The sequence below is a fragment of the Micromesistius poutassou genome, assembly GCF_964030765.1.
Source record: "Micromesistius poutassou genome assembly, chromosome: 4".
Classification (NCBI taxonomy): domain Eukaryota; kingdom Metazoa; phylum Chordata; class Actinopteri; order Gadiformes; family Gadidae; genus Micromesistius; species Micromesistius poutassou.
In genome coordinates this window covers 14,430,851-14,456,556 of record NC_140274.1, presented here as the reverse complement: position 1 = coordinate 14,456,556, position 25,706 = coordinate 14,430,851, and the positions used below count along the sequence as shown (strand labels likewise).

Sequence of the window (25,706 nt, the reverse complement as noted above, 5' to 3'; positions counted from 1 at the left end):
AAGCCATTTCTTACTTAGCCATCCTTGACTAAGACGCACAAATGCCCGAGGCAACACCCCAAAACCACATGTGAAACGTCTAGTTGTTGCTTTAGCTGTTCCTGTAAGTCTAACCCTGTCACTCTGAGAACTTTCTACCAATATGCAAATATAATTGCCAAGAGATGAGCTTTTAAGGGGAACTAGAAAGCACAGCTACGCTCTATTGTAAGATAGTAGTGCTTCATGCTTGTTGTGAAAAGTGGTCCGCAAAATCAATTCTGTTGATGCGCACAGCGTAAGCAAGCAGACTAAGCACCCGCCTAACTTCCCCTCTGATTGGCTTACCATAGAATTTTACTCAACCCCAGCCAATCGTCATCACTTTTGCGGTTGTCTCGTGCTCCCGCCCTCACCAAGGACAAGGGAGGAACAAGATTTTCTGTCACTCGGCTCAGAGGTCCGATGCAAAACACCTGCCTTCAATGTAGTAACACAACACATTTTTTGAAAGTAACGATAACGGCGTTATAATAATGAGATGAGTAATCAATTAGATTACTCGTTACTGGGGTTAGGGTAAGTAACGGCGTTACTTATTGTCAGGGTTGGGACAAGGAGGGTGTAGACTCAAGCGCAGAGATGGCTTAATTTAGTGGTATTTATTGTAACCAAGTCCAAAGGGCAAACACACAGAAGATCAGAGAAGTTCAAAATCAGAAATCTAACAAAGGCAAAATTCCAAAAAGAAAAAAGAAAACTAAACATAGGTAGACTCTTGGTCAAAAATACAAAGAGTTCAAAGCGTCGTACCAAAGGGCAAATCCGAGTGGGTAATCCAGAGAACAGGCAGGGGGGTCAAAACACAGTGAATCAATAATAATCTATCTTTCTCAGGTCAGAGTTCAAAGTGGCACAACAAAGACTAAGCACAGAACATTGTCAGAGGAAGGACTTAAATACATGGCTTGATTGGTCATGTGACAGGCCAGGGAAACGAGACACAGGTGACAGGAGTAATTGGGACTGCAGGGGAACAGGAAATACCTAAATAGCATATGTGCAGCCACTAGGGGCCGCCAGAGTCCAAAATGCCAATAAATATCTCAGAACCATGACACTTATAACGCCGTTATTCCCATCACTGCCTAAGAATAAGTCCCGCCTCCGGTTCCCTCGGTCAAATGTCTATGGGAAATAACATGAGGTTTATGAAAGGCATATTTAACGGCACCGACAATCCAAAAAGCCAGTCGAAACTATATGTAAAATGTGTGTAGTTCAAAACGTGACGCAGCTTTTACTTCTTCTCCATCTACAGAGTTTGTTATGTACGCTCATTCATAAACCTCATGTTATTTCCCATAGACATTTGACCGAGGGAACCGGAGCCTCGGAGGCGGGACTTATTCTTCAGAGGTCTATTCACCCCCAGAGACGCTGTCAACGCCTCTTGCACACTACCTCCGTCAACGGACGCATCTCATTGACTTTGCATGGGGCGCCCTGAGGCGTGCTGGGTCCGAAGGCCCACTGCTGATTCTGAACGAACTTGTCTTCGAGATGGACGTGTTCTAACGCATTTTTAGTCAATGAAATGTTAACACAACAGTATATATTTGACCATTTATTTTTTTTAATTTTAGGGGAAGCTGAGCTTCCCTTGCAGTCTCATAGAGAAATCGCCACTGCTGTGTAAAGAGGAAGGAAGAGTGATGTGAGTACAAAAAACAGACATAAGACTATGTATTTTGTTAGTTAAAATTAAGAAATATTTTGTTTATATCTGTAGAACAACGCCCTGAGAGAAACCAACTATGAATCTTAGAACAGCAGCAAGAGGATTTGTAGCTTTCCTTCTGTCATTACCAGGTTTGTACATTTACGTTGGGAACATTAAGTTGAACTGTTTCAATGGGTAACATGACACCCAAGCAACCCGAATGAAGAGAGGGTTAAACAACATGTTGTGAATTTATCTAATGACGTCTAGATAATTTACCTTTTTAAAATAACAAATATGTTCTATTTTACTGAATATTGTAGGTGTATCACTAGGTGTATCACTAGCTGTCTCACTGTGTTTATCACTAGGTGTGTCACTAGCTGTCTCACTGTGTTTATCACTAGGTATATCACTAGCTCTTCACTAGCTGCATAATGTTGGTGTCCCATGATGTTCGTGAACGTTTCTCTGACAGCTCTGTCAGAATGAATCTCTAGTTGCAGCCGCACCAAGCCTCCATCTCTTATGTATCTTGTAATCCTGTAATCATGCATTTCATCAGCTGAACCATCATTGTCAATGAGATGTGTTTGTTTTTTACAGCATTACAGGGTAATAGTGACTGGGCAGTGACTTACAAATCTAGTAATGTCTGCGCTTTGAGAGGATCAACGGTTGAAATCAGCTGCACCTATAAATACCCTAGAGTACTTACGGTGGAGAAAAAACTGTGGTTTACTAATAAACACAATGATATAGTTGATCTGAAAGATATAACAGACTATACAAATCGTGTTAAATACAGCTGTGTTTTGTCCAGCTGTTACTGGGGGCCCAGCTGTACTGGAACTTGTACACTGATTATCAAAGACCTGACACAGAGTGACTCTGCTGATTACAAGTTTCGGATTACAACAAACCATAGAGAGGCATTTAGTGGTGTCCCTGGAGTGAAGTTATCTGTGACAGGTAAACATTGATTACTATTGAATCTATTCAACTGTGTGTGTGTGTGTGTGTGTGTGTGTGTGTGTGTGTGTGTGTGTGTGTGTGTGTGTGTGTGTGTGTGTGCGCGCGCACATGCGTGTGTGTGTGTGTGTGTGTGTGTGTGTGCACCTGCTTTTTTTCTGGTTAACCTGTTTTTCTTTTTTTTAATTCATTTTGTGTAATTTCTTCCCTGGCCCAGATCTCCAGGTAAAAGTCAATTCTCCTACCAATCGTAACTGGGTATATCTGGAATGTCACAGTTTGTGTCATTTACCAGGTTATCCTACGTACATCTGGTACAGGAATGGAATTCAAAATGATCAAGGAATGTGGTTCCAGATTAACTCTGAATACAATTCATCATGTGCTGTTAAAGGATCCGAACATCTCCCCTCTCCATCAGTGTGTAAGAGCTCCACAGTACACTGACATGAGGCCAGACATGATGGGTCTTTAGTGTAAAGAACTACATGTAGTTTTAGTATGAATGGACCACTATCGTCCATGTAGAAGCAGTCTCCAGCCTCAGGGCAGGGCTACCAGTAGTACCGGGTAGGCTACTGGTACCACTGATACCATTTAAGATTTGAGAAGAACAGAAACACACACTACTTGCTTTTGATTCCATCCGCATGAAAATCAGGATAAGTAAGTAAGAAAAAGTTCCCCTCGTATACGGCACCAGAGGGTTCACAGCCAAAGCTTGAAGCTAACAAACGTACAAATTAGAAAGATTGCCGACTGCATAGATTTCCTTTTGGATTATGGTTATGGACTGCTTATTTATTTTTATTATTGATTGACAATATGACCGCAGCCAGTTCATAATGAGCAAGCTGCTCTTCAAAGATAAACTGGATTCAATACAAGGCTTGGAAATGCTCATGACACTAGCCGTACAACTTCCTAATCCTTTCTTTTTATACTTGGGTACATACTCAGCTTAATTTTATTAATACAATTTGTTTAATAACTAATGAAATATAACTGTCAACAGACACTCCAAAGACCCCCTTAGTGAGAGTGACTCCCTCTGGTTTAATAAGGGAGGGCAGTTCAGTGAATCTGACCTGCAGCAGCAAGGCCAACCCAGTAGCAAAGTACACCTGGACCAAGGTTCCTACACAGCATTCCTCCGGACACAGCATCGAAGGACAACAGCTTTCCTTTCATCGCATCCAGTCTTCCGACTCTGGACGATACCTCTGTCAAGCTGAGAATGACCTAGGGACAAAATCTTCCTCCCACATCTCTATTGATGTGAAATGTGAGTAAAAGAACACAGTATAACATCTTAACACAGATGTTAAAGTTTGTACAACAATGTCAACATTAAGATAAACCATCTAAATTCGTCCTGCATTCCACTCACTCCTCAAACGTCTTCTTTATATCATCATTCATATAAATGTACATCATATTTGACGTACCTCTAGATGGGCCTAAAAACACATTTGTGATATCAAGACCCCCTGGTGAAATAAAGGAGGGCAGTTCAGTGACTCTGAGCTGCAGCAGTGATGCCAACCCAGCAGCTAACTACACCTGGTTCAAGGACAACCAAACTCTGCACTGGAAATCAAGTCAACTTTATACCTTTGACCCAGTCAGCTATAAAGACATTGGAACGTACCGCTGCCAAGCAGAGAACCAATATGGATATCTTGGCTCCAACTCGGTTTTCATAGATGTCCAGTGTGAGTGGAAAACGATAATATTAAGGTTAAAGTTAGATAGTAATAATACAAATCTGTACCGTCTAAGATGTCAACATATTTGCTATATACTGTCTTGCAATACTGTTTAGCTGCTATTCATGTATTGCTATGTGCCTGGTAAACTATGAGTCACAGTGATATTTTATTATTCGAAACAGCATTCTGTATCCCACTGACATTGCAGTTATGTGCATGGTTTCATATCTTTAGGATGTAAATGTATCATTGTGTTTATGACAGACGCACCAAAGACCCCCTCAGTGAGCGTGAGTCCCTCTGGTGAAATAAAGGAGGGCGGCTCAGTGACTCTGAGCTGCAGCAGTGATGCTAACCCAGCAGCTAACTACACCTGGTTCAAGAACAACCAAACTTTACCCTGGAAACCAAGTCAACTTTATACCTTTGACCCAGTCAGCTCTAAAGACAGTGGAAAGTACCTCTGCCAAGCAGAGAACCAATATGGATATCTTGGCTCCAACTCGGTTTTCATAGATGTCCAGTGTGAGTGGAAAACGATAATATTAAGGTTAAAGTTAGATAGTAATAATACAAATCTGTACCGTCTAAGATGTCAACATATTTGCTATATACCGTCTTGCAATACTGTTTAGCTGCTATTCATGTATTGCTATATGCCTGGTAAACTATGAGTCACAGTGATATTTTATTATTCGAAACAGCATTCTGTATCCCACTGACATTGCAGTTATGTGCATGGTTTCATATCTTTAGGATGTAAATGTATCATTGTGTTTATGACAGACGCACCAAAGACCCCCTCAGTGAGCGTGAGTCCCTCTGGTGAAATAAAGGAGGGCGGCTCAGTGACTCTGAGCTGCAGCAGTGATGCTAACCCAGCAGCTAACTACACCTGGTTCAAGGAACATGAAGGCTCAGTGGAAGAATTAGGAGAGAACTACACCATCAGTAATATCACATCTGAGCTTGGAGGAAATTATTACTGTGAAGCTCGTAATGCAGTTGGACTTCAGAATTCAACTTTGTGGTTCCTTAATGTGACAGGTAATTGTTCCTTTAAAATAGCACATTGTTTAAAGACCAACCAAACACTTGAAAATACCTGAGTACCAGCACCATCGATGGTAAGACACAGACTCTGTGTTGCCACTTTCATTTACTTTGGTGCTGTACGACCCTAGTTACATGTATGTCCAAGTTTTAGAGTAAGAGTATCCATAATATTTTTTCATCAATTGGAGATCTGTTACATTTAGACTAAATGTAATATATATATGGACAGTATTTCATCCTTCACATGAATCAAGTGTTAAATCACTGGGTTTCAGCCAAATCATCACCATCATCAGTGACTACAACAACTGTGGCTGCAGGAACTGTTGCTGTTTTACTGGCCACCATACTCCTCCTCATCTTCCTCTGGATGAGGTGAGATATTCTCTCTCTCTCTCTCTCTCTCTCTCTCTCTCGACAATCATTACTTCTTCTTCTTATCTCTCTATTCTCTTCCCCAGAAGAAAGAGGGCTTCTAGGAAAGCACGTGGCCAGGGAGGAAGGCCAGATACCGGGGAGGAGGTGAGCGACAGGAAGCTATTTGTTACTATGACTCCTTTGACTCCTCCTTCCACTACCGACTACTCACTGTCGGTAGTCACTCCACTCCAAGCCCATACCCCCAAAATCTCATGTACTTACCGTTTCTGTAACTTTAAGCCCTTTCGCTATGAGACCTTTATGACAATATGCAAATACAATGCCCAAGAGATTAGCTTTAAAGGGGAACCATTACACAAGGGAAACCAAATTAAATAGCATGAATGCTTTTTTATAATACTAACGTGACTCTTAGATAGAAACGTGTTAATGGCTGAGTTTATGTATTAAAGTTCTATTTATGTTATGTTTAGTCACGTCTATTCACGCTTGTCATTTCATTCTAATGAAAAAGTATTAACATTTGTTTACTTATTGTTACATTTCAATTTTTTTTTTGTTAAGGGGTAGGACTAGATAAGTTTTTTACTTCCTCCTACCCCCTTTCGAGCATGTGGCAAGTGTGTCTGTTTTTTGTTTTTGTTTTATTTATTCATCTACTATTTTAACTTTGTTTTTATTGCTTACGAGTACCGAAATCCCAGACAAGTTGGATCAACTTTTCCAGGTTAATTTTTTTGTGAGATCAAGAGTGAGATATAGAGTGGCAGTGCGATCTAGGCTGAGATCAAGGGGACAAACTGAGCGACTTCTGCCAGTGAGCAGAATGAGAAGACAGAGTGATAGAAGTAGTGATGTCTAATCCAAGCAAACAAAGATGTCCTACAAGCTCAACTGTCACTGAAACCTAGCAAATTAGAAAGAGGAATATGTTCAAGAAGGAGAGTCCTAAAGTGAAACCTACAGCGGCCTGCACTGTGGAACCACTAGTCATCCCCAACGGTCTCTAAATGAACCATAAAAACATGAGCTTCTGAACAGCCATTTAAGAGTAAAGTGTTTTCTAAATGTACTACTCTGTCCTCTCTCCCCGTCAGTCTCCTCCGTGTCCTGTGTATGACAACGTCTCAGCTCTGACCAATCGCTCGGCTTCTGCAGCACAGAGAGAACAAATAGAAGAGCAGGATGACCTTCACTATGCCAGCATCCACATCTCTCGCTCAAAGAACCAGGAAGTGCCTTGTGGGTTTGCTGGTGCTCTGGTAAAGTCTGATCATACAGAGGTCCTTTACTCTGTGGTCAACCTTAAAAGACCCAAGGCTGTCCCTGAGTAAGCACTCTTGATATTTCTCGAAAATAAACTTTGTTGATGAGACTTCATCATCCCAAGGGACAGCTTGTGGAGGCAAAGCCATTTATAAACCGTGTAGAATTTACTGAGTTTCTTAACTTCTCTTTATCTCTTTTTCACTTCTTCTTTTCAGCGACAGTAAACTGATGTCAGAGTTGTATACCACCATCAAATAAACATCCCAGAAAATGCATTATTTTGATATAGATTCAGCATTAAATGGGTTTTAATAACATTTCTAGCAATAAATGTGTATTTTATTGTCATAATCATTGTTCAGTGATTGTATATGTTGTTTAGTTTGTTAGTTACTACGAATACTCTTCTCGCCAGAAAAAAACGCTTGCTATCATTGCTTTGTTGGTTGATATGCATGCTGCTATCACTGAAAACCAAACAAGGTTGACATTAATTTTATTCTCAGTGGAAAATGTAATATTACGCTTGTTTTGGCATTAAAATGTGCTTGATAACGTGGCTCGCTGAAATGTGCTTTTTATTCTCATAATCTTTTTTCAGTGATTGTATATGATGTTTAGTTAGTAAGTTAAACTGCTTATGGTGTTTTTCATGTTCATATTCTCTTTAAGAAATAACCTAAATGATATATGTTATTACAAAACACGTATTTCAAACATGTGGAACCATGCAGGCTGGTCTCATAAAACGTTCATATGATATCTTATGAAACCAATGTTCCATAAGGTTCCTACAAATGTCCGGCAGCACGAGTGATCAGTGCGCCTGGAAACATTGCAACACATGCAATATTACGATTGTTTCGGCATTAAAATGTGTTGATAAAATTCCTGATCTCCTGATCTCTAGGTTCGTGACTGGTTTGGCAGAAATTGATTTTGCACATATGGGCACAGCCATATGTTGTTCAAATAACTCAGACTAAATCAGATTAAATAACTAAGTGAAAAGGGGGCTTATTAAATTGGTTGCAATCTGCAACTAGACAACTAGATACCACTCAATCCTACACACTTTACCTTTAAAGTCTGCATAACCCTGTCAACATTAATATGAATCATCTAAATTCCTCATGCATTATCCTGCTGTATCATTGGTATCAACGTATCATCATCTTTTAACAATGACCTCAAGACCTAGGGCTAAAACCCACATCTGTGTAATCAGGTCTGGGGAAATAGTGGAGGGTAGTCCAAGCCTTCAATCAGTATCTTCCAGACACATCACACATCATCATCATCACAGATCACTTCAGCTGTAAGTACAGATGCTGTCCTACTGGTCTCCATCCCCCTCCTCATCTTCCTCTGGATAAGTTGAGATATCCTCTCTCTCTCTCTCTTTCTCGCTCTTTTTTGCCATACATTTCTCCTGTTGCTTCTTTATCTCTCTGTTCTCTTCACCAGAAGAAAGATGGCTTCCAAAAACCAGGGAGGTAGGCCAGATACGGGGGTGGAGGCAGGAAGCCATTTCTTACTTAGCCATCCTTGACTAAGACGCACAAATGCCCGAGGCAACACCCCAAAACCACATGTGAAACGTCTAGTTGTTGCTTTAGCTGTTCCTGTAAGTCTAACCCTGTCACTCTGAGAACTTTCTACCAATATGCAAATATAATTGCCAAGAGATGAGCTTTTAAGGGGAACTAGAAAGCACAGCTACGCTCTATTGTAAGATAGTAGTGCTTCATGCTTGTTGTGAAAAGTGGTCCGCAAAATCAATTCTGTTGATGCGCACAGCGTAAGCAAGCAGACTAAGCACCCGCCTAACTTCCCCTCTGATTGGCTTACCATAGAATTTTACTCAACCCCAGCCAATCGTCATCACTTTTGCGGTTGTCTCGTGCTCCCGCCCTCACCAAGGACAAGGGAGGAACAAGATTTTCTGTCACTCGGCTCAGAGGTCCGATGCAAAACACCTGCCTTCAATGTAGTAACACAACACATTTTTTGAAAGTAACGATAACGGCGTTATAATAATGAGATGAGTAATCAATTAGATTACTCGTTACTGGGGTTAGGGTAAGTAACGGCGTTACTTATTGTCAGGGTTGGGACAAGGAGGGTGTAGACTCAAGCGCAGAGATGGCTTAATTTAGTGGTATTTATTGTAACCAAGTCCAAAGGGCAAACACACAGAAGATCAGAGAAGTTCAAAATCAGAAATCTAACAAAGGCAAAATTCCAAAAAGAAAAAAGAAAACTAAACATAGGTAGACTCTTGGTCAAAAATACAAAGAGTTCAAAGCGTCGTACCAAAGGGCAAATCCGAGTGGGTAATCCAGAGAACAGGCAGGGGGGTCAAAACACAGTGAATCAATAATAATCTATCTTTCTCAGGTCAGAGTTCAAAGTGGCACAACAAAGACTAAGCACAGAACATTGTCAGAGGAAGGACTTAAATACATGGCTTGATTGGTCATGTGACAGGCCAGGGAAACGAGACACAGGTGACAGGAGTAATTGGGACTGCAGGGGAACAGGAAATACCTAAATAGCATATGTGCAGCCACTAGGGGCCGCCAGAGTCCAAAATGCCAATAAATATCTCAGAACCATGACACTTATAACGCCGTTATTCCCATCACTGCCTAAGAATAAGTCCCGCCTCCGGTTCCCTCGGTCAAATGTCTATGGGAAATAACATGAGGTTTATGAAAGGCATATTTAACGGCACCGACAATCCAAAAAGCCAGTCGAAACTATATGTAAAATGTGTGTAGTTCAAAACGTGACGCAGCTTTTACTTCTTCTCCATCTACAGAGTTTGTTATGTACGCTCATTCATAAACCTCATGTTATTTCCCATAGACATTTGACCGAGGGAACCGGAGCCTCGGAGGCGGGACTTATTCTTCAGAGGTCTATTCACCCCCAGAGACGCTGTCAACGCCTCTTGCACACTACCTCCGTCAACGGACGCATCTCATTGACTTTGCATGGGGCGCCCTGAGGCGTGCTGGGTCCGAAGGCCCACTGCTGATTCTGAACGAACTTGTCTTCGAGATGGACGTGTTCTAACGCATTTTTAGTCAATGAAATGTTAACACAACAGTATATATTTGACCATTTATTTTTTTTAATTTTAGGGGAAGCTGAGCTTCCCTTGCAGTCTCATAGAGAAATCGCCACTGCTGTGTAAAGAGGAAGGAAGAGTGATGTGAGTACAAAAAACAGACATAAGACTATGTATTTTGTTAGTTAAAATTAAGAAATATTTTGTTTATATCTGTAGAACAACGCCCTGAGAGAAACCAACTATGAATCTTAGAACAGCAGCAAGAGGATTTGTAGCTTTCCTTCTGTCATTACCAGGTTTGTACATTTACGTTGGGAACATTAAGTTGAACTGTTTCAATGGGTAACATGACACCCAAGCAACCCGAATGAAGAGAGGGTTAAACAACATGTTGTGAATTTATCTAATGACGTCTAGATAATTTACCTTTTTAAAATAACAAATATGTTCTATTTTACTGAATATTGTAGGTGTATCACTAGGTGTATCACTAGCTGTCTCACTGTGTTTATCACTAGGTGTGTCACTAGCTGTCTCACTGTGTTTATCACTAGGTATATCACTAGCTCTTCACTAGCTGCATAATGTTGGTGTCCCATGATGTTCGTGAACGTTTCTCTGACAGCTCTGTCAGAATGAATCTCTAGTTGCAGCCGCACCAAGCCTCCATCTCTTATGTATCTTGTAATCCTGTAATCATGCATTTCATCAGCTGAACCATCATTGTCAATGAGATGTGTTTGTTTTTTACAGCATTACAGGGTAATAGTGACTGGGCAGTGACTTACAAATCTAGTAATGTCTGCGCTTTGAGAGGATCAACGGTTGAAATCAGCTGCACCTATAAATACCCTAGAGTACTTACGGTGGAGAAAAAACTGTGGTTTACTAATAAACACAATGATATAGTTGATCTGAAAGATATAACAGACTATACAAATCGTGTTAAATACAGCTGTGTTTTGTCCAGCTGTTACTGGGGGCCCAGCTGTACTGGAACTTGTACACTGATTATCAAAGACCTGACACAGAGTGACTCTGCTGATTACAAGTTTAGGATTACAACAAACCATAGAGAGGCATTTAGTGGTGTCCCTGGAGTGAAGTTATCTGTGACAGGTAAACATTGATTACTATTGAATCTATTCAACTGTGTGTGTGTGTGTGTGTGTGTGTGTGTGTGTGTGTGTGTGTGTGTGTGTGTGTGTGTGTGTGTGTGTGTGTGCGCGCGCACATGCGTGTGTGTGTGTGTGTGTGTGTGTGTGTGCACCTGCTTTTTTTCTGGTTAACCTGTTTTTCTTTTTTTTTATTCATTTTGTGTAATTTCTTCCCTGGCCCAGATCTCCAGGTAAAAGTCAATTCTCCTACCAATCGTAACTGGGTATATCTGGAATGTCACAGTTTGTGTCATTTACCAGGTTATCCTACGTACATCTGGTACAGGAATGGAATTCAAAATGATCAAGGAATGTGGTTCCAGATTAACTCTGAATACAATTCATCATGTGCTGTTAAAGGATCCGAACATCTCCCCTCTCCATCAGTGTGTAAGAGCTCCACAGTACACTGACATGAGGCCAGACATGATGGGTCTTTAGTGTAAAGAACTACATGTAGTTTTAGTATGAATGGACCACTATCGTCCATGTAGAAGCAGTCTCCAGCCTCAGGGCAGGGCTACCAGTAGTACCGGGTAGGCTACTGGTACCACTGATACCATTTAAGATTTGAGAAGAACAGAAACACACACTACTTGCTTTTGATTCCATCCGCATGAAAATCAGGATAAGTAAGTAAGAAAAAGTTCCCCTCGTATACGGCACCAGAGGGTTCACAGCCAAAGCTTGAAGCTAACAAACGTACAAATTAGAAAGATTGCCGACTGCATAGATTTCCTTTTGGATTATGGTTATGGACTGCTTATTTATTTTTATTATTGATTGACAATATGACCGCAGCCAGTTCATAATGAGCAAGCTGCTCTTCAAAGATAAACTGGATTCAATACAAGGCTTGGAAATGCTCATGACACTAGCCGTACAACTTCCTAATCCTTTCTTTTTATACTTGGGTACATACTCAGCTTAATTTTATTAATACAATTTGTTTAATAACTAATGAAATATAACTGTCAACAGACACTCCAAAGACCCCCTTAGTGAGAGTGACTCCCTCTGGTTTAATAAGGGAGGGCAGTTCAGTGAATCTGACCTGCAGCAGCAAGGCCAACCCAGTAGCAAAGTACACCTGGACCAAGGTTCCTACACAGCATTCCTCCGGACACAGCATCGAAGGACAACAGCTTTCCTTTCATCGCATCCAGTCTTCCGACTCTGGACGATACCTCTGTCAAGCTGAGAATGACCTAGGGACAAAATCTTCCTCCCACATCTCTATTGATGTGAAATGTGAGTAAAAGAACACAGTATAACATCTTAACACAGATGTTAAAGTTTGTACAACAATGTCAACATTAAGATAAACCATCTAAATTCGTCCTGCATTCCACTCACTCCTCAAACGTCTTCTTTATATCATCATTCATATAAATGTACATCATATTTGACGTACCTCTAGATGGGCCTAAAAACACATTTGTGATATCAAGACCCCCTGGTGAAATAAAGGAGGGCAGTTCAGTGACTCTGAGCTGCAGCAGTGATGCCAACCCAGCAGCTAACTACACCTGGTTCAAGGACAACCAAACTCTGCACTGGAAATCAAGTCAACTTTATACCTTTGACCCAGTCAGCTATAAAGACATTGGAACGTACCGCTGCCAAGCAGAGAACCAATATGGATATCTTGGCTCCAACTCGGTTTTCATAGATGTCCAGTGTGAGTGGAAAACGATAATATTAAGGTTAAAGTTAGATAGTAATAATACAAATCTGTACCGTCTAAGATGTCAACATATTTGCTATATACTGTCTTGCAATACTGTTTAGCTGCTATTCATGTATTGCTATGTGCCTGGTAAACTATGAGTCACAGTGATATTTTATTATTCGAAACAGCATTCTGTATCCCACTGACATTGCAGTTATGTGCATGGTTTCATATCTTTAGGATGTAAATGTATCATTGTGTTTATGACAGACGCACCAAAGACCCCCTCAGTGAGCGTGAGTCCCTCTGGTGAAATAAAGGAGGGCGGCTCAGTGACTCTGAGCTGCAGCAGTGATGCTAACCCAGCAGCTAACTACACCTGGTTCAAGAACAACCAAACTTTACCCTGGAAACCAAGTCAACTTTATACCTTTGACCCAGTCAGCTCTAAAGACAGTGGAAAGTACCTCTGCCAAGCAGAGAACCAATATGGATATCTTGGCTCCAACTCGGTTTTCATAGATGTCCAGTGTGAGTGGAAAACGATAATATTAAGGTTAAAGTTAGATAGTAATAATACAAATCTGTACCGTCTAAGATGTCAACATATTTGCTATATACCGTCTTGCAATACTGTTTAGCTGCTATTCATGTATTGCTATATGCCTGGTAAACTATGAGTCACAGTGATATTTTATTATTCGAAACAGCATTCTGTATCCCACTGACATTGCAGTTATGTGCATGGTTTCATATCTTTAGGATGTAAATGTATCATTGTGTTTATGACAGACGCACCAAAGACCCCCTCAGTGAGCGTGAGTCCCTCTGGTGAAATAAAGGAGGGCGGCTCAGTGACTCTGAGCTGCAGCAGTGATGCTAACCCAGCAGCTAACTACACCTGGTTCAAGGAACATGAAGGCTCAGTGGAAGAATTAGGAGAGAACTACACCATCAGTAATATCACATCTGAGCTTGGAGGAAATTATTACTGTGAAGCTCGTAATGCAGTTGGACTTCAGAATTCAACTTTGTGGTTCCTTAATGTGACAGGTAATTGTTCCTTTAAAATAGCACATTGTTTAAAGACCAACCAAACACTTGAAAATACCTGAGTACCAGCACCATCGATGGTAAGACACAGACTCTGTTTTGCCACTTTCATTTACTTTGGTGCTGTACGACCCTAGTTACATGTATGTCCAAGTTTTAGAGTAAGAGTATCCATAATATTTTTTCATCAATTGGAGATCTGTTACATTTAGACTAAATGTAATATATATATGGACAGTATTTCATCCTTCACATGAATCAAGTGTTAAATCACTGGGTTTCAGCCAAATCATCACCATCATCAGTGACTACAACAACTGTGGCTGCAGGAACTGTTGCTGTTTTACTGGCCACCATACTCCTCCTCATCTTCCTCTGGATGAGGTGAGATATTCTCTCTCTCTCTCTCTCTCTCTCTCTCTCTCGACAATCATTACTTCTTCTTCTTATCTCTCTATTCTCTTCCCCAGAAGAAAGAGGGCTTCTAGGAAAGCACGTGGCCAGGGAGGAAGGCCAGATACCGGGGAGGAGGTGAGCGACAGGAAGCTATTTGTTACTATGACTCCTTTGACTCCTCCTTCCACTACCGACTACTCACTGTCGGTAGTCACTCCACTCCAAGCCCATACCCCCAAAATCTCATGTACTTACCGTTTCTGTAACTTTAAGCCCTTTCGCTATGAGACCTTTATGACAATATGCAAATACAATGCCCAAGAGATTAGCTTTAAAGGGGAACCATTACACAAGGGAAACCAAATTAAATAGCATGAATGCTTTTTTATAATACTAACGTGACTCTTAGATAGAAACGTGTTAATGGCTGAGTTTATGTATTAAAGTTCTATTTATGTTATGTTTAGTCACGTCTATTCACGCTTGTCATTTCATTCTAATGAAAAAGTATTAACATTTGTTTACTTATTGTTACATTTCAATTTTTTTTTTGTTAAGGGGTAGGACTAGATAAGTTTTTTACTTCCTCCTACCCCCTTTCGAGCATGTGGCAAGTGTGTCTGTTTTTTGTTTTTGTTTTATTTATTCATCTACTATTTTAACTTTGTTTTTATTGCTTACGAGTACCGAAATCCCAGACAAGTTGGATCAACTTTTCCAGGTTAATTTTTTTGTGAGATCAAGAGTGAGATATAGAGTGGCAGTGCGATCTAGGCTGAGATCAAGGGGACAAACTGAGCGACTTCTGCCAGTGAGCAGAATGAGAAGACAGAGTGATAGAAGTAGTGATGTCTAATCCAAGCAAACAAAGATGTCCTACAAGCTCAACTGTCACTGAAACCTAGCAAATTAGAAAGAGGAATATGTTCAAGAAGGAGAGTCCTAAAGTGAAACCTACAGCGGCCTGCACTGTGGAACCACTAGTCATCCCCAACGGTCTCTAAATGAACCATAAAAACATGAGCTTCTGAACAGCCATTTAAGAGTAAAGTGTTTTCTAAATGTACTACTCTGTCCTCTCTCCCCGTCAGTCTCCTCCGTGTCCTGTGTATGACAACGTCTCAGCTCTGACCAATCGCTCGGCTTCTGCAGCACAGAGAGAACAAATAGAAGAGCAGGATGACCTTCACTATGCCAGCATCCACATCTCTCGCTCAAAGAACCAGGAAGTGCCTTGTGGGTTTGCTGGTGCTCTGGTAAAGTCTGATCATACAGAGGTCCTTTACTCTGTGGTCAACCTTAAAAGACCCAAGGCTGTCCCTGAGTAAGCACTCTTGATATTTCTCGAAAATAAACTTTGTTGATGAGACTTCATCATCCCAAGGGACAGCTTGTGGAGGCAAAGCCATTTATAAACCGTGTAGAATTTACTGAGTTTCTTAACTTCTCTTTATCTCTTTTTCACTTCTTCTTTTCAGCGACAGTAAACTGATGTCAGAGTTGTATACCACCATCAAATAAACATCCCAGAAAATGCATTATTTTGATATAGATTCAGCATTAAATGGGTTTTAATAACATTTCTAGCAATAAATGTGTATTTTATTGTCATAATCATTGTTCAGTGATTGTATATGTTGTTTAGTTTGTTAGTTACTACGAATACTCTTCTCGCCAGAAAAAAACGCTTGCTATCATTGCTTTGTTGGTTGATATGCATGCTGCTATCACTGAAAACCAAACAAGGTTGACATTAATTTTATTCTCAGTGGAAAATGTAATATTACGCTTGTTTTGGCATTAAAATGTGCTTGATAACGTGGCTCGCTGAAATGTGCTTTTTATTCTCATAATCTTTTTTCAGTGATTGTATATGATGTTTAGTTAGTAAGTTAAACTGCTTATGGTGTTTTTCATGTTCATATTCTCTTTAAGAAATAACCTAAATGATATATGTTATTACAAAACACGTATTTCAAACATGTGGAACCATGCAGGCTGGTCTCATAAAACGTTCATATGATATCTTATGAAACCAATGTTCCATAAGGTTCCTACAAATGTCCGGCAGCACGAGTGATCAGTGCGCCTGGAAACATTGCAACACATGCAATATTACGATTGTTTCGGCATTAAAATGTGTTGATAAAATTCCTGATCTCCTGATCTCTAGGTTCGTGACTGGTTTGGCAGAAATTGATTTTGCACATATGGGCACAGCCATATGTTGTTCAAATAACTCAGACTAAATCAGATTAAATAACTAAGTGAAAAGGGGGCTTATTAAATTGGTTGCAATCTGCAACTAGACAACTAGATACCACTCAATCCTACACACTTTACCTTTAAAGTCTGCATAACCCTGTCAACATTAATATGAATCATCTAAATTCCTCATGCATTATCCTGCTGTATCATTGGTATCAACGTATCATCATCTTTTAACAATGACCTCAAGACCTAGGGCTAAAACCCACATCTGTGTAATCAGGTCTGGGGAAATAGTGGAGGGTAGTCCAAGCCTTCAATCAGTATCTTCCAGACACATCACACATCATCATCATCACAGATCACTTCAGCTGTAAGTACAGATGCTGTCCTACTGGTCTCCATCCCCCTCCTCATCTTCCTCTGGATAAGTTGAGATATCCTCTCTCTCTCTCTCTTTCTCGCTCTTTTTTGCCATACATTTCTCCTGTTGCTTCTTTATCTCTCTGTTCTCTTCACCAGAAGAAAGATGGCTTCCAAAAACCAGGGAGGTAGGCCAGATACGGTGGTGGAGGCAGGAAGCCATTTCTTACTTAGCCATCCTTGACTAAGACGCACAAATGCCCGAGGCAACACCCCAAAACCACATGTGAAACGTCTAGTTGTTGCTTTAGCTGTTCCTGTAAGTCTAACCCTGTCACTCTGAGAACTTTCTACCAATATGCAAATATAATTGCCAAGAGATGAGCTTTTAAGGGGAACTAGAAAGCACAGCTACGCTCTATTGTAAGATAGTAGTGCTTCATGCTTGTTGTGAAAAGTGGTCCGCAAAATCAATTCTGTTGATGCGCACAGCGTAAGCAAGCAGACTAAGCACCCGCCTAACTTCCCCTCTGATTGGCTTACCATAGAATTTTACTCAACCCCAGCCAATCGTCATCACTTTTGCGGTTGTCTCGTGCTCCCGCCCTCACCAAGGACAAGGGAGGAACAAGATTTTCTGTCACTCGCCTCAGAGGTCCGATGCAAAACACCTGCCTTCAATGTAGTAACACAACACATTTTTTGAAAGTAACGATAACGGCGTTATAATAATGAGATGAGTAATCAATTAGATTACTCGTTACTGGGGTTAGGGTAAGTAACGGCGTTACTTATTGTCAGGGTTGGGACAAGGAGGGTGTAGACTCAAGCGCAGAGATGGCTTAATTTAGTGGTATTTATTGTAACCAAGTCCAAAGGGCAAACACACAGAAGATCAGAGAAGTTCAAAATCAGAAATCTAACAAAGGCAAAATTCCAAAAAGAAAAAAGAAAACTAAACATAGGTAGACTCTTGGTCAAAAATACAAAGAGTTCAAAGCGTCGTACCAAAGGGCAAATCCGAGTGGGTAATCCAGAGAACAGGCAGGGGGGTCAAAACACAGTGAATCAATAATAATCTATCTTTCTCAGGTCAGAGTTCAAAGTGGCACAACAAAGACTAAGCACAGAACATTGTCAGAGGAAGGACTTAAATACATGGCTTGATTGGTCATGTGACAGGCCAGGGAAACGAGACACAGGTGACAGGAGTAATTGGGACTGCAGGGGAACAGGAAATACCTAAATAGCATATGTGCAGCCACTAGGGGCCGCCAGAGTCCAAAATGCCAATAAATATCTCAGAACCATGACACTTATAACGCCGTTATTCCCATCACTGCCTAAGAATAAGTCCCGCCTCCGGTTCCCTCGGTCAAATGTCTATGGGAAATAACATGAGGTTTATGAAAGGCATATTTAACGGCACCGACAATCCAAAAAGCCAGTCGAAACTATATGTAAAATGTGTGTAGTTCAAAACGTGACGCAGCTTTTACTTCTTCTCCATCTACAGAGTTTGTTATGTACGCTCATTCATAAACCTCATGTTATTTCCCATAGACATTTGACCGAGGGAACCGGAGCCTCGGAGGCGGGACTTATTCTTCAGAGGTCTATTCACCCCCAGAGACGCTGTCAACGCCTCTTGCACACTACCTCCGTCAACGGACGCATCTCATTGACTTTGCATGGGGCGCCCTGAGGCGTGCTGGGTCCGAAGGCCCACTGCTGATTCTGAACGAACTTGTCTTCGAGATGGACGTGTTCTAACGCATTTTTAGTCAATGAAATGTTAACACAACAGTATATATTTGACCATTTATTTTTTTTAATTTTAGGGGAAGCTGAGCTTCCCTTGCAGTCTCATAGAGAAATCGCCACTGCTGTGTAAAGAGGAAGGAAGAGTGATGTGAGTACAAAAAACAGACATAAGACTATGTATTTTGTTAGTTAAAATTAAGAAATATTTTGTTTATATCTGTAGAACAACGCCCTGAGAGAAACCAACTATGAATCTTAGAACAGCAGCAAGAGGATTTGTAGCTTTCCTTCTGTCATTACCAGGTTTGTACATTTACGTTGGGAACATTAAGTTGAACTGTTTCAATGGGTAACATGACACCCAAGCAACCCGAATGAAGAGAGGGTTAAACAACATGTTGTGAATTTATCTAATGACGTCTAGATAATTTACCTTTTTAAAATAACAAATATGTTCTATTTTACTGAATATTGTAGGTGTATCACTAGGTGTATCACTAGCTGTCTCACTGTGTTTATCACTAGGTGTGTCACTAGCTGTCTCACTGTGTTTATCACTAGGTATATCACTAGCTCTTCACTAGCTGCATAATGTTGGTGTCCCATGATGTTCGTGAACGTTTCTCTGACAGCTCTGTCAGAATGAATCTCTAGTTGCAGCCGCACCAAGCCTCCATCTCTTATGTATCTTGTAATCCTGTAATCATGCATTTCATCAGCTGAACCATCATTGTCAATGAGATGTGTTTGTTTTTTACAGCATTACAGGGTAATAGTGACTGGGCAGTGACTTACAAATCTAGTAATGTCTGCGCTTTGAGAGGATCAACGGTTGAAATCAGCTGCACCTATAAATACCCTAGAGTACTTACGGTGGAGAAAAAACTGTGGTTTACTAATAAACACAATGATATAGTTGATCTGAAAGATATAACAGACTATACAAATCGTGTTAAATACAGCTGTGTTTTGTCCAGCTGTTACTGGGGGCCCAGCTGTACTGGAACTTGTACACTGATTATCAAAGACCTGACACAGAGTGACTCTGCTGATTACAAGTTTCGGATTACAACAAACCATAGAGAGGCATTTAGTGGTGTCCCTGGAGTGAAGTTATCTGTGACAGGTAAACATTGATTACTATTGAATCTATTCAACTGTGTGTGTGTGTGTGTGTGTGTGTGTGTGTGTGTGTGTGTGTGTGTGTGTGTGTGTGTGTGTGCGCGCGCACATGCGTGTGTGTGTGTGTGTGTGTGTGTGTGTGCACCTGCTTTTTTTCTGGTTAACCTGTTTTTCTTTTTTTTTATTCATTTTGTGTAATTTCTTCCCTGGCCCAGATCTCCAGGTAAAAGTCAATTCTCCTACCAATCGTAACTTGGTATATCTGGAATGTCACAGTTTGTGTCATTTACCAGGTTATCCTACGTACATCTGGTACAGGAATGGAATTCAAAATGATCAAGGAATGTGGTTCCAGATTAACTCTGAATACAATTCATCATGTGCTGTTAAAGGATCCGAACATCTCCCCTCTCCATCAGTGTGTAAGAGCTCCACAGTACACTGACATGAGGCCAGACATGATGGGTCTTTAGTGTAAAGAACTACATGTAGTTTTAGTATGAATGGACCACTATCGTCCATGTAGAAGCAGTCTCCAGCCTCAGGGCAGGGCTACCAGTAGTACCGGGTAGGCTACTGGTACCACTGATACCATTTAAGATTTGAGAAGAACAGAAACACACACTACTTGCTTTTGATTCCATCCGCATGAAAATCAGGATAAGTAAGTAAGAAAAAGTTCCCCTCGTATACGGCACCAGAGGGTTCACAGCCAAAGCTTGAAGCTAACAAACGTACAAATTAGAAAGATTGCCGACTGCATAGATTTCCTTTTGGATTATGGTTATGGACTGCTTATTTATTTTTATTATTGATTGACAATATGACCGCAGCCAGTTCATAATGAGCAAGCTGCTCTTCAAAGATAAACTGGATTCAATACAAGGCTTGGAAATGCTCATGACACTAGCCGTACAACTTCCTAATCCTTTCTTTTTATACTTGGGTACATACTCAGCTTAATTTTATTAATACAATTTGTTTAATAACTAATGAAATATAACTGTCAACAGACACTCCAAAGACCCCCTTAGTGAGAGTGACTCCCTCTGGTTTAATAAGGGAGGGCAGTTCAGTGAATCTGACCTGCAGCAGCAAGGCCAACCCAGTAGCAAAGTACACCTGGACCAAGGTTCCTACACAGCATTCCTCCGGACACAGCATCGAAGGACAACAGCTTTCCTTTCATCGCATCCAGTCTTCCGACTCTGGACGATACCTCTGTCAAGCTGAGAATGACCTAGGGACAAAATCTTCCTCCCACATCTCTATTGATGTGAAATGTGAGTAAAAGAACACAGTATAACATCTTAACACAGATGTTAAAGTTTGTACAACAATGTCAACATTAAGATAAACCATCTAAATTCGTCCTGCATTCCACTCACTCCTCAAACGTCTTCTTTATATCATCATTCATATAAATGTACATCATATTTGACGTACCTCTAGATGGGCCTAAAAACACATTTGTGATATCAAGACCCCCTGGTGAAATAAAGGAGGGCAGTTCAGTGACTCTGAGCTGCAGCAGTGATGCCAACCCAGCAGCTAACTACACCTGGTTCAAGGACAACCAAACTCTGCACTGGAAATCAAGTCAACTTTATACCTTTGACCCAGTCAGCTATAAAGACATTGGAACGTACCGCTGCCAAGCAGAGAACCAATATGGATATCTTGGCTCCAACTCGGTTTTCATAGATGTCCAGTGTGAGTGGAAAACGATAATATTAAGGTTAAAGTTAGATAGTAATAATACAAATCTGTACCGTCTAAGATGTCAACATATTTGCTATATACTGTCTTGCAATACTGTTTAGCTGCTATTCATGTATTGCTATGTGCCTGGTAAACTATGAGTCACAGTGATATTTTATTATTCGAAACAGCATTCTGTATCCCACTGACATTGCAGTTATGTGCATGGTTTCATATCTTTAGGATGTAAATGTATCATTGTGTTTATGACAGACGCACCAAAGACCCCCTCAGTGAGCGTGAGTCCCTCTGGTGAAATAAAGGAGGGCGGCTCAGTGACTCTGAGCTGCAGCAGTGATGCTAACCCAGCAGCTAACTACACCTGGTTCAAGGAACATGAAGGCTCAGTGGAAGAATTAGGAGAGAACTACACCATCAGTAATATCACATCTGAGCTTGGAGGAAATTATTACTGTGAAGCTCGTAATGCAGTTGGACTTCAGAATTCAACTTTGTGGTTCCTTAATGTGACAGGTAATTGTTCCTTTAAAATAGCACATTGTTTAAAGACCAACCAAACACTTGAAAATACCTGAGTACCAGCACCATCGATGGTAAGACACAGACTCTGTGTTGCCACTTTCATTAACTTTGGTGCTGTACGACCCTAGTTACATGTATGTCCAAGTTTTAGAGTAAGAGTATCCATAATATTTTTTCATCAATTGGAGATCTGTTACATTTAGACTAAATGTAATATATATATGGACAGTATTTCATCCTTCACATGAATCAAGTGTTAAATCACTGGGTTTCAGCCAAATCATCATCACCATCATCAGTGACTACAACAACTGTGGCTGCAGGAACTGTTGCTGTTTTACTGGCCACCATACTCCTCCTCATCTTCCTCTGGATGAGGTGAGATATTCTCTCTCTCTCTCTCTCTCTCTCTCTCTCTCTCTCTCTCTCTCGACAATCATTACTTCTTCTTCTTATCTCTCTATTCTCTTCCCCAGAAGAAAGAGGGCTTCTAGGAAAGCACGTGGCCAGGGAGGAAGGCCAGATACCGGGGAGGAGGTGAGCGACAGGAAGCTATTTGTTACTATGACTCCTTTGACTCCTCCTTCCACTACCGACTACTCACTGTCGGTAGTCACTCCACTCCAAGCCCATACCCCCAAAATCTCATGTACTTACCGTTTCTGTAACTTTAAGCCCTTTCGCTATGAGACCTTTATGACAATATGCAAATACAATGCCCAAGAGATTAGCTTTAAAGGGGAACCATTACACAAGGGAAACCAAATTAAATAGCATGAATGCTTTTTTATAATACTAACGTGACTCTTAGATAGAAACGTGTTAATGGCTGAGTTTATGTATTAAAGTTCTATTTATGTTATGTTTAGTCACGTCTATTCACGCTTGTCATTTCATTCTAATGAAAAAGTATTAACATTTGTTTACTTATTGTTACATTTCAATTTTTTTTTTGTTAAGGGGTAGGACTAGATAAGTTTTTTACTTCCTCCTACCCCCTTTCGAGCATGTGGCAAGTGTGTCTGTTTTTTGTTTTTGTTTTATTTATTCATCTACTATTTTAACTTTGTTTTTATTGCTTACGAGTACCGAAATCCCAGACAAGTTGGATCAACTTTTCCAGGTTAATTTTTTTGTGAGATCAAGAGTGAGATATAGAGTGGCAGTGCGATCTAGGCTGAGATCAAGGGGACAAACTGAGCGACTTCTGCCAGTGAGCAGAATGAGAAGACAGAGTGATAGAAGTAGTGATGTCTAATCCAAGCAAACAAAGATGTCCTACAAGCTCAACTGTCACTGAAACCTAGCAAATTAGAAAGAGGAATATGTTCAAGAAGGAGAGTCCTAAAGTGAAACCTACAGCGGCCTGCACTGTGGAACCACTAGTCATCCCCAACGGTCTCTAAATGAACCATAAAAACATGAGCTTCTGAACAGCCATTTAAGAGTAAAGTGTTTTCTAAATGTACTACTCTGTCCTCTCTCCCCGTCAGTCTCCTCCGTGTCCTGTGTATGACAACGTCTCAGCTCTGACCAATCGCTCGGCTTCTGCAGCACAGAGAGAACAAATAGAAGAGCAGGATGACCTTCACTATGCCAGCATCCACATCTCTCGCTCAAAGAACCAGGAAGTGCCTTGTGGGTTTGCTGGTGCTCTGGTAAAGTCTGATCATACAGAGGTCCTTTACTCTGTGGTCAACCTTAAAAGACCCAAGGCTGTCCCTGAGTAAGCACTCTTGATATTTCTCGAAAATAAACTTTGTTGATGAGACTTCATCATCCCAAGGGACAGCTTGTGGAGGCAAAGCCATTTATAAACCGTGTAGAATTTACTGAGTTTCTTAACTTCTCTTTATCTCTTTTTCACTTCTTCTTTTCAGCGACAGTAAACTGATGTCAGAGTTGTATACCACCATCAAATAAACATCCCAGAAAATGCATTATTTTGATATAGATTCAGCATTAAATGGGTTTTAATAACATTTCTAGCAATAAATGTGTATTTTATTGTCATAATCATTGTTCAGTGATTGTATATGTTGTTTAGTTTGTTAGTTACTACGAATACTCTTCTCGCCAGAAAAAAACGCTTGCTATCATTGCTTTGTTGGTTGATATGCATGCTGCTATCACTGAAAACCAAACAAGGTTGACATTAATTTTATTCTCAGTGGAAAATGTAATATTACGCTTGTTTTGGCATTAAAATGTGCTTGATAACGTGGCTCGCTGAAATGTGCTTTTTATTCTCATAATCTTTTTTCAGTGATTGTATATGATGTTTAGTTAGTAAGTTAAACTGCTTATGGTGTTTTTCATGTTCATATTCTCTTTAAGAAATAACCTAAATGATATATGTTATTACAAAACACGTATTTCAAACATGTGGAACCATGCAGGCTGGTCTCATAAAACGTTCATATGATATCTTATGAAACCAATGTTCCATAAGGTTCCTACAAATGTCCGGCAGCACGAGTGATCAGTGCGCCTGGAAACATTGCAACACATGCAATATTACGATTGTTTCGGCATTAAAATGTGTTGATAAAATTCCTGATCTCCTGATCTCTAGGTTCGTGACTGGTTTGGCAGAAATTGATTTTGCACATATGGGCACAGCCATATGTTGTTCAAATAACTCAGACTAAATCAGATTAAATAACTAAGTGAAAAGGGGGCTTATTAAATTGGTTGCAATCTGCAACTAGACAACTAGATACCACTCAATCCTACACACTTTACCTTTAAAGTCTGCATAACCCTGTCAACATTAATATGAATCATCTAAATTCCTCATGCATTATCCTGCTGTATCATTGGTATCAACGTATCATCATCTTTTAACAATGACCTCAAGACCTAGGGCTAAAACCCACATCTGTGTAATCAGGTCTGGGGAAATAGTGGAGGGTAGTCCAAGCCTTCAATCAGTATCTTCCAGACACATCACACATCATCATCATCACAGATCACTTCAGCTGTAAGTACAGATGCTGTCCTACTGGTCTCCATCCCCCTCCTCATCTTCCTCTGGATAAGTTGAGATATCCTCTCTCTCTCTCTCTTTCTCGCTCTTTTTTGCCATACATTTCTCCTGTTGCTTCTTTATCTCTCTGTTCTCTTCACCAGAAGAAAGATGGCTTCCAAAAACCAGGGAGGTAGGCCAGATACGGGGGTGGAGGCAGGAAGCCATTTCTTACTTAGCCATCCTTGACTAAGACGCACAAATGCCCGAGGCAACACCCCAAAACCACATGTGAAACGTCTAGTTGTTGCTTTAGCTGTTCCTGTAAGTCTAACCCTGTCACTCTGAGAACTTTCTACCAATATGCAAATATAATTGCCAAGAGATGAGCTTTTAAGGGGAACTAGAAAGCACAGCTACGCTCTATTGTAAGATAGTAGTGCTTCATGCTTGTTGTGAAAAGTGGTCCGCAAAATCAATTCTGTTGATGCGCACAGCGTAAGCAAGCAGACTAAGCACCCGCCTAACTTCCCCTCTGATTGGCTTACCATAGAATTTTACTCAACCCCAGCCAATCGTCATCACTTT

General features: G+C 40.6%; 3 protein-coding genes across 3 annotated transcripts; all 3 read left to right on the top strand.

Annotated features, from left to right (window-relative positions):
- The first annotated feature begins 1,459 nt into the window (after positions 1-1,459).
- On the top strand, positions 1,460-7,651 carry LOC311342186 (B-cell receptor CD22-like). Its single transcript, XM_084467001.1, has 12 exons — positions 1,460-1,696; positions 1,772-1,851; positions 2,309-2,674; positions 2,892-3,098; positions 3,690-3,959; positions 4,129-4,389; positions 4,651-4,911; positions 5,173-5,433; positions 5,718-5,817; positions 5,904-5,964; positions 6,921-7,153; positions 7,308-7,651. Exons 2-12 carry the CDS (start codon positions 1,797-1,799, stop codon positions 7,348-7,350), a joined length of 2,118 nt encoding a protein of 705 aa, XP_084323127.1. The 5' UTR covers positions 1,460-1,696; positions 1,772-1,796; the 3' UTR covers positions 7,351-7,651.
- A 2,424-nt stretch (positions 7,652-10,075) lies between these two features.
- Positions 10,076-16,271, top strand: LOC311342193 (B-cell receptor CD22-like). Its single transcript, XM_084467007.1, has 11 exons — positions 10,076-10,312; positions 10,388-10,467; positions 10,925-11,290; positions 11,512-11,718; positions 12,310-12,579; positions 12,749-13,009; positions 13,271-13,531; positions 13,793-14,053; positions 14,338-14,437; positions 14,524-14,584; positions 15,541-16,271. Exons 2-11 carry the CDS (start codon positions 10,413-10,415, stop codon positions 15,775-15,777), a joined length of 2,079 nt encoding a protein of 692 aa, XP_084323133.1. The 5' UTR covers positions 10,076-10,312; positions 10,388-10,412; the 3' UTR covers positions 15,778-16,271.
- Positions 16,272-18,695: 2,424 nt separating this feature from the next.
- Positions 18,696-24,374, top strand: LOC311342190 (sialoadhesin-like). Its single transcript, XM_084467004.1, has 11 exons — positions 18,696-18,932; positions 19,008-19,087; positions 19,545-19,910; positions 20,122-20,328; positions 20,920-21,189; positions 21,359-21,619; positions 21,881-22,141; positions 22,426-22,528; positions 22,627-22,687; positions 23,644-23,876; positions 24,031-24,374. Exons 2-11 carry the CDS (start codon positions 19,033-19,035, stop codon positions 24,071-24,073), a joined length of 1,860 nt encoding a protein of 619 aa, XP_084323130.1. The 5' UTR covers positions 18,696-18,932; positions 19,008-19,032; the 3' UTR covers positions 24,074-24,374.
- Positions 24,375-25,706: the final 1,332 nt, after the last annotated feature.

Excerpts from the sequence above, each read along its gene's own strand:
- LOC311342186 (XM_084467001.1), top strand. The coding sequence starts at position 1,797 with ATGAATCTTAGAACAGCAGCAAGAGGATTTGTAGCTTTCCTTCTGTCA. Across the intron at positions 3,099-3,689 it reads TCTCCCCTCTCCATCAGTGT|ACACTCCAAAGACCCCCTTA; the intron begins GTAAGAGCTCCA and ends AACTGTCAACAG. Across the intron at positions 5,965-6,920 it reads GGCCAGATACCGGGGAGGAG|TCTCCTCCGTGTCCTGTGTA; the intron begins GTGAGCGACAGG and ends TCTCCCCGTCAG.
- LOC311342193 (XM_084467007.1), top strand. The coding sequence starts at position 10,413 with ATGAATCTTAGAACAGCAGCAAGAGGATTTGTAGCTTTCCTTCTGTCA. Across the intron at positions 12,580-12,748 it reads CATCTCTATTGATGTGAAAT|ATGGGCCTAAAAACACATTT; the intron begins GTGAGTAAAAGA and ends ACGTACCTCTAG. Across the intron at positions 13,532-13,792 it reads GGTTTTCATAGATGTCCAGT|ACGCACCAAAGACCCCCTCA; the intron begins GTGAGTGGAAAA and ends TGTTTATGACAG.
- LOC311342190 (XM_084467004.1), top strand. The coding sequence starts at position 19,033 with ATGAATCTTAGAACAGCAGCAAGAGGATTTGTAGCTTTCCTTCTGTCA. Across the intron at positions 19,911-20,121 it reads AGTGAAGTTATCTGTGACAG|ATCTCCAGGTAAAAGTCAAT; the intron begins GTAAACATTGAT and ends TCCCTGGCCCAG. Across the intron at positions 21,190-21,358 it reads CATCTCTATTGATGTGAAAT|ATGGGCCTAAAAACACATTT; the intron begins GTGAGTAAAAGA and ends ACGTACCTCTAG.